The sequence below is a fragment of the Oncorhynchus mykiss genome, chromosome 13, assembly GCF_013265735.2.
Source record: "Oncorhynchus mykiss isolate Arlee chromosome 13, USDA_OmykA_1.1, whole genome shotgun sequence".
Lineage (NCBI taxonomy): Eukaryota > Metazoa > Chordata > Actinopteri > Salmoniformes > Salmonidae > Oncorhynchus > Oncorhynchus mykiss.
The window spans coordinates 44,219,443-44,228,099 of record NC_048577.1 but is presented as its reverse complement, the minus strand read 5'-3'; the positions used below and the strand labels follow the sequence as shown (position 1 = coordinate 44,228,099).

General features: G+C 45.8%; 1 protein-coding gene across 1 annotated transcript; it reads left to right on the top strand.

Annotated features, from left to right (window-relative positions):
- The first annotated feature begins 3,527 nt into the window (after nt 1–3,527).
- LOC110485183 (anoctamin-10-like) lies at nt 3,528–5,567 on the top strand. Its single transcript, XM_021556249.2, has one exon. The coding sequence runs from the start codon at nt 3,528–3,530 to the stop codon at nt 5,565–5,567; it is 2,040 nt and encodes a 679-aa protein (XP_021411924.2).
- The last annotated feature ends 3,090 nt before the right edge of the window (nt 5,568–8,657 follow it).

The window sequence follows — 8,657 nt, the reverse complement described above, 5'->3', positions numbered from 1 at the left end:
TATGTGTAGAACCAAAACAGTCTGCCCTCCTGGAAGTAAGGTCAAATATTTGTGCTTCCATTAATTTACATTTAAAGTTTTACAGAATATTTTCTTCTTTGAGATGCAAATGCACTCAAACTGTTTCCCAAACATAAACCTTGCACTCATTCATTACCTACGCAAAAAGTGATTTATTCCCTCATCAACCTTTCTTCTTTTTATCCACCTCAAAGGACCTCATAGATGTCAGTTACATTAGATTGAAAGAAGAAAACAGGCTTTTAGTGGTCATGAAGTATTCATTGATGTATATCTGTTCCGTGGAAGAAAACGTGTACACATCTATCTGGCAGACGGGCAGAGCCACTTGTGAGCTTTCTGATGGACTCTGTATGATGGGGGTGAGGTGCGTGAGTCATCCTCTAGGCTTGTCTCTGCTGGCAGTTTGTTGGGCCCCATCTCATCTCAGGGTATTTGAAGGAGTGGTGATGTCACAGCTACACTCTGCCTGAGGCCACACAGACTGCTCTTCTTATTGACGAATATTGACGAGAGTGAGACTGGAATGAATGGGCCGTACTGTCTCTCTCGTTCACTCCTGCATCTTACCCTCCTCTCTCTCACCCTCTTCCTTCCCCACTCCCTGTTTTCTCTGCTGTTTTCTGGCTGGAGGCATGCATATTCATTTTCCCAGAAGAAATTACGAAAGTCAGCCAATTGGTTTCCAAGAAATGCTGGAACGCTGTGTGAGGCTTGGCATCGCTCCAATGGCTTTTGTTAGACTCAACTGTATCAATTGCATAATAAACACTACACTGCAGGCTTTGTATACAAGCCTATGAGTCAGAGACTCATATTTCAATGGTATTTCAGAAATAGAAAAACGAATCAGTTTAGCAGGAGGTGTTGTTGAGGTGTTATTTTTGCTTGGTGTTAACTGGTGCACATCACAGGTAGCAGTGTTCTATCACTAAGTAGGATATTAGTGACTCATAGCTGGATTAGTCACACAAGTTGCATAAATTATTTTCAGTCGTCAGCAACACCCTGATTCATATTACCCTTGTGGTGACTTTGGAGCTACCGTACTGCATAGGAAATGCTTTCTCCTATTTGTAAGGGTGATATCACCATCTTCTGGTAAAAGATGGTGTCACATGTCTGAATCCACCCACAGTCTCCTTGCTGTGCTAATTTAATAGACCTACATATTACTGTTAATTGGATCAACTATTTTTTACATTTTGAAGAGGAAATGAAATCATTTTCAGGTTAGTAAATGAATGATATTGTATGTTTTGATTATGAGAGTATGAACGCTACATTGCCTATAGAAAGCTTACACCCCCTTGAACCTTTTTTCACATTTTGTTGTGTTACGAAGTGGGATTGAAATAGATTGTACGTTTTTTTTTGCCATTAATTAGACGCAAAATACTCCATAATGTCAAAGTGAAAAGAAAATTTGACACATTTTTACAACTTAATGAAACATCTATAACTAAAATATAGTCGAAGGCATAAGTATTCACCCCCTTTGTTTAGGCAAGACTACATTATTTCTGAAGTAAAATGTTTGCTTAACAAATCACATAATAAGTTATATGGACTCTGTGTGAAATAATAGGGGTTGACATGATTTTTAAAGGACCGACCTTTCCTATGACCCCCATACGGTACATACAACATCTGTAAGTTCCCTCAGGCAAGTGTTGAATTTCAAGCACAGATTCAACTACAAAGACCAGGGAGTTTTTCGAAAGCCTCTTAAAGAAGGGCAGTAATTGGTAGATGGTTAACAATAACACATCAGGAATTGTATATATCTTTAAGCATGGTCAAGTTAATAATTATGCTGTGGATGATGTACTAAACCACCCAGACACATCAAAGATGCAGTCGTCCTTCTGAACTGAGCTGCAGGAAAGGAAGGAAACTGCTTAGGGATGTCACCATGAGGCCATTGGGCGACACAGTTCAATGGCTGTGACGCGAGAAAACTGAGGAGGGATCAGCAACATTGTAGTGACTCCACAATAATTACTTACATGACAGAGTGATAAGAAAAATAAAAATATGAAAATGTTTTTTTTGTTTTGTTTTAACATGCATGTGTATGCAAAGTAATAGTGAAAAAAAAAAAACATGGCAAAGGAATACTCTTTTTGGCCTGAATGCAAAGCCTTATGTTTAGGGAATGTCTAACACAACACATCACTGAATAGCTGCCTTCTTATTTTCAAGCATGGTGGCTGCTGCATCATGGTATGTGGGTAGCCTAGTGATTAGAGCGTCGGGCCAGTAACCAAAAGGTTGCTGGATTGAATCCCTGAGCTGACAAGGTCAAAATCTGTTGTTCTTCCCCTGAACAAGGCAGTTAACCCACTCTTCCCCTTTAGGCTGTCATTGTAAATAATAATTTGCTCTTAACTGACTTGCCTAGTTAAATAAAATAAATGAAAAATGCTTGACAATGGCAAAGATTCACAGCCAAATTCATAGAGGAAAACCACAGCAATTGATCTTTCAGCAGGACAATAACCTTCAACAAAAACCCAAATCTACACTGGAGTTGCTTACTAAGAAGACAGTCAGGTTACAGTTTTGACTTAAATCTGCTTGAAAATCTAAGATTTGAAAATGGCTCTCGAGCCATGATTCCCTACACCTTGACAGAGCTTGAAGAATTTTGATAAGAATAATGAGCCAATATTGCACAATACAGGTGTGCAAAACTCTTAGAGACTTACCCAAGAAGACTCACATTTGCAATAACTGCCAAAGGTTTTCTAACATGTATTGAATCAGAGGGTTGAATCTAATCAAGGTATATTAATGTTTTATTTTGTATTTTTTTACATTTTCTTCCATTATGACATAACAGAGTATTTTGTGTAGATTGTTGGGGAAAAAAGACAATAAAATCCATTTTAATTCCACTTTGTAACACAATAAAATGTGAAGAAACCCAAGGGTGTAGACTTTTTAAAAAAGTTTTATAAAAAGGTCTGCAAAATGTTTTCCAGCAGTCTCAATGCCACCACCTCAGTGCCCAGAATGAGACGAATGCTAATTTCTTTACAGCTCAGTGTATGAGAAAACAGGACATTCTTCTAGGTTGTCACTAGTTACCACAGCCACAAAGTCGAAATTATGGCTAAACCCCACCTATTTCTACAATTTATCTTCTTAAAATATTTTTTTTGTACCTAACCTTATCCCTAACCACATTGCTAACCTTATGCCTAACCCTAACCCTAAATTAAAACCAAAAAGCTAATTTTGACTTTGTGGCTGTGCTAACTAGTGACAAAAAAATATTCTATGACATTGTGCTGATGTCACAATGTAACTGCACTGTGCTGCCCCACTGTCAGACATTCTCACAGCTACAGCTAGTGTCATCATACATCCCTGTGGCACTGTGTGCTGAGACGATCTTGTCCATCGAAGCCCTGTCCTTGTACCCTGTGAAGAGAAGAGAGGAAGCAGGGGGCTGGCGAAACCTACGCAGAACCCCCTGTCAACACCAGTAAGAAGGAACCATGACCGCTCTTCGGGACAGCATGTTATTAGGAGGAGGGAACACACGGAGGAAAGAACTCACCAACATCACCATGGCAGCCTTCATGCTCCCCGTGCAGCACCTCAATGAGATCACCTCTCTGATTCTGCTGGAGTTCCACCCTGAGGTGGAGGCTGACACTGTGGACTGGCTCCTGGGGAAGATCCTTACACCCGAGCCCCTGGGGGGACTAGACCTCTTGGCCAGAGTGATCAGCCAGACCAGGGCCGGGGGTGCCATCATGGTGGTGGGGGCCACGCCAGAGCGGCTGCTCCTGGAGGCTGACGAGGACCTTCTGTTCAGACACAAGCCCTGCTGCCCTATAGGAGGTCAGGCACGGGAGGTGGGGGACCTGGGGGGGACGCGCCCCACAGAGGGGGTGTATGGGATGCTGTCATCGGCTGAGTGTGTGACCCTGGTGCAGAGGATCCTAGACAGGCTGAGAGTGGGGGAGGGGGAGGAAATTCAGGTGCTCCAGCGGATTCCCCTCCTTCCAGGAGAACCAGTGATGGCCAGTCTGTCCCGCTTAAGAGTCCTAACTAGCATCTACCCCCTACATGAAGCCCCGCTGCTTCAGAGCCTCCAGGGGAGGTGGTGGGCTGGCTGGTGTGGCCTCAAACCCTTCAGCCAGAGAGAGCATTGGCAGCTGCTGGAAGATATCAGGGCTTATTTCGGGGAGGCGGTGGCCCTCTACTTTGGGTTTGAGGGTTCGCTGGTCAATGCTCTCCTCCTGAAATCCACATTGTCCATGTTTCTCTCCTTCTACCCCCTCAGGCTGGGGAACAACCTGGTCTTTTTCACCCTTTCCAGTGTGGTGTGGTCAGAGCTGTTCCTGCAGGGCTGGAGGGAGAAGAGCAAAGCCCTGCAGAGGGACTGGGGGACTGTGGTCACTCATCCGTCACACAGTCACTCATCAACAGCAGCAGCGGTGCCCAGGGTGGCACAGGGCACAGCACCACCACAGTCCCAGATCGATGCCCACCCTTTTGGAAAGATGAGCTTGAGGAGACTGCAACACTCCTTTGCCTTCCTAACCTGCACCCTCTGCCTCTCCTCCATCCCAATCCTGATGTATTTACACCTAGATGGACTAGTGGGGGACTTCCTCCTGAGAGAAGAGCTCAGTTTCCTCTTTCACAACATCCTTGTCTACCTCCCCAAAATCGCCCTCACGGTTGCCATGGCAGGGATGGACTGTGTTGCATTCCAACTGTCCCAAGGCCTCAGCCTTGATCCCGAGCCGCCAGGGCATCAGTCACCAAGGCAACAGCCCCTGCTCCCTGAGGTTATCCTCTCCTGCCTCTTCAACCACTTTTCTATCCACCTCTACAGGGCTCTGGTCCTGAATGACCTCACCATGGTGCGCTTTCACCTATCTGTGCAGCTGGCCACCCACCTGGGCATTAAGCTGCTGTCCGCCACGCTATTGCGCCGCCTGAGGAGGATGAGGATGCCCCCTGGCCGCGCCCACCAGGAACATCAGTCTCACGTTCTTAGACAGATCACAGAGCAGAGCAACAGACCACCGTGTGACACCCAGACCTGGAGCTACCTGGAGCTCCTCATCTCCTACTGCCACGTCATGTTCTTCTCAGGCATCTACCCCCAGTGTGCCCTCTGGTGCCTGTTGACCATCATAGCTAAATCCTGCATGGACTTGTGGCACCTGTGTTCAGGCGCACGCCGCCCCTTCCCCAGAACATCCCCTGGGGGTAACGTTTTGTGGCAGCGGGTCTTCTGTGGCTTTGAGGCCCTGGCTGTCCTGCTCAACTCCCTCCTGCTGTGGTCCTCTCTGGAGTTCAGGCTTCTCTTCCTGAGTTATACTGGGTGGGAAATGCTCAGAGCCTTCCTCCTGCTGCAGCTGTCGCTGCTGAGCCTGAGAGGGGCGGTCACCTTCCTGCTCCTCCACCTGGCCTGGTTTGTTGGCAGAAAGGCAGAGCGGCCTGAGACTCGCCAACCCCACCTCCACAGGCTCCATCGCCACCAGCACCATCAACAGCAGCACTCTCACATACTGTAGAGATGCAGCAGCCACTCAGCTTTAGGCTTTGTGGGAGGATCATTGTGTCCTGCAAATAAAGTGAGGAGTGAGGAGTGACATACTGTAGGTGTGCTGTTTGTGCGTGTGTGTAGGGGTATCATTTTTATTTTACAGAGTCTATCAACTTTGGCATTAGAGTACAGAAAGCTTTCTCAAACAAATCAAGCTCACACATCTATATCTGGGATCTTTAGAGGGTCATTCTTAACTGTTGTCCCATCTACTGTAGGCTATGCCCAGGCTTTTGGCCTACGTTGAATGGTGATAACAGTCAGACAATTAACACTGTGACTGGAGTCCTTCCGCCCTGGCAGTGGGACTGACAGATGGTGCTAAGCAAGGCTAAACTCAGTGGTCATGTCTGTGACCTCACAGATGAGACACTCTCCACTGATCACAGACCGGAGAAAGTCCTAGTAGGAGAAAGTCCTGTTTTAATGATCAGCTTTTTGAGACTGATATATCTTTGGTAAACACATGACCGAGCTACAGTATGTATCAAATATGTATCTGCATTAATAAAGACACTGCACATTACTAGATTACATTTTACAGTGTTTATGGACTTACACCCAGGCCTTCCAGTGCCATAAGAGGGTGCTGCTAGCCTTTGATCCTTCAAACATTGCTATTGCTTTCTAAATTGCAACTCAGACATAGCAGGTAGTCTCCTGGGTTCTTTCTTCTACATTTTAATAAGATATAACTTAAAAATAATGTAATGTGAAAGTTATTGTAGTTCCAGACTTTGGCCTAAACGGCTCCGCCCACAACCATAAGGCTCTCCAGAGGTGCTGCACAACGCATCACCGGGGGCAAACTACCTGCCCTCCAGGACACCTACAGCACCCGATGTCACAGGAAGGCCAAAAAGATCATCAAGGACAACAACCACCTTAGCCACTGCCTGTTCACCCCGCTATCATCCAGAAGGCAAGGTCAGTACAGCTGCATCAAAGCTGGGACCGAGAGACTGAAAAACAGCTTCTATCTCAAGGCCATCAGACTGTTAAACAGCCATCACTAACATTGAGTGACTGCTGCCAACATACTGACTCAAATCTCTAGCCATTTTAGTAATTAAAAATGGGATGCAATAAATGTATCACTTGGCACTTTAAACAATGCCACTTTATAAAATGATTACATACCCTACATTACTCATCTCATTTGTATATAGTCATATATAGTCCTACAGCCATCCTACAATCTAAGCTTGATGCCCTCAATCTCACACAAATGATCAATGAACCCATCAGGTACCACCCCAAAGCCGTAAACACGGGCACCCTCATAGATATCTTCCTAACCAACTTGCCCTCTAAATACACCTCTGCTGTTTTCAACCAAGATCTCAGTGATCACTGCCTCATTGCCTGCATCCGTAATGGGTCAGCGGTCAAACGACCTACACTCATCACTGTCAAACGCTCCCTGAAACACTTCAGCGAGCAGGCCTTTCTAATCGACCTGGCCCGGGTATCCTGGAAGGATATTGACCTCATCCCGTCAGTAGAGAATGTCTGTTTTTTTTATTTAAATGCCTTCCTCACCATCTTAAATAAGCATGCCCCATTCAAGAAATTTTGAACCAGGAACAGATATAGCCCTTGGTTCTCTCCAGTCCTGACTGCCCTTAACCAACACAAAAACATCCTGTGGCATTCTGCATTAGCATCGAACAGCCCCCGTGATATGCAACTTTTCAGGGAAGTTAGAAACCAATATACACAGGCAGTTAGAAAAGCCAAGGCTATCTATAGAAATTTGCTTCCTGCAACACAAACTCAAAAAAGTTCTGGGACACTGTAAAGTCCATGAAGAATAAGAGCATCTCCTCCCAGGTGCCCACTGCACTGATGATAGGAAACTCTGTCAGCATCGATAAATCCACTATAATTGAGAATTTCAATAAGCATTTTTCTACGGCTGGCCATGCTTTCCACCTGGCTACCCCTACCCCGGTCAACAGCACTGCACCCCCCACAGCAACTCGCCCAACCCTTCCCCATTTCTCATTCTCCCAAATCCAGTCAGCTGATGTTCTGAAAAAGCGGCAAAATCTGGACCCCTACAAATCAGCTGGGCTAGACAATCTGGACCCTTTCTTTCTAAAATCATCTGCCGAAATTGTTGCAACCCCTATTACTTTCGTGTCGTCTGAGATTCCCAAAGATTGGAAAGCAGCTGCGGTCATCCCCCTCTTCAAAGGGGGGGACACTCTTGACCCAAACTGCTACAGACCTACTGTATATGTATCCTACCCTGCCTTTCTAAGTTCTTCGAAAGCCAAGTCAACTAACAGATTACTGACCATTTTGAATCCCACCGCACCTTCTCCGCAATGCAATCTGGTTTCAGAGCTGGTCATGGGTGCACCTCAGCCACGCTCAAGGTCCTAAACGACATCTTAACCGCCATCGATAAGAAGCAATACTGTGCAGCCGTATTCATTGACCTGGCCAAGGCTTTCGACTCTGTCAATCACCACATCCTCATCGGCAGACTCAATAGCCTTGGTTTCTCAAATGATTGCCTCGCCTGGTTCACAAATTACTTCTCTGATAGAGTTCATGTGTGTCCAATCGGAGAGCCTGTTGTCCGGGCCTCTGGCAGTCTCTATAGGGGTGCCACAGGGTTCAATTCTTGGGCCGATTCTCTTCTCTGTATACATCAATTATGTCGCTCTTGCTGCTGGTGAGTCTCTGATACACCTCGACGCAGACGACACCATTCTGTATACTTCTGGCCCTTCTTTGGACACTGTGTTAACTAACCTCCAGACGAGCTTCAATGCCATACAACTCTCCTTCCATGGCCTCCAACTGCTCTTAAATACAAGTAAAACTAAATGCATGCTCTTCAACCGATCGCTGCCTCCACCTGCCCGCCCGTCCAGCATCACTCCTCCGGTTCTGACTTAGAATATGTGGACAACTACAAATACCTAGGTGTCTGGTTAGACTGTAAACTCTCCTTCCAGACTCACATCAAACATCTCCAATCCAAAGTTAAATCTAGAATTGGCTTCCTATTTCGCAACAAAGCATCCTTCACTCATACTGCCAA

Coding starts and splice junctions, on each gene's coding strand:
- LOC110485183 (XM_021556249.2), top strand. CDS start 3,528: ATGACCGCTCTTCGGGACAGCATGTTATTAGGAGGAGGGAACACACGG.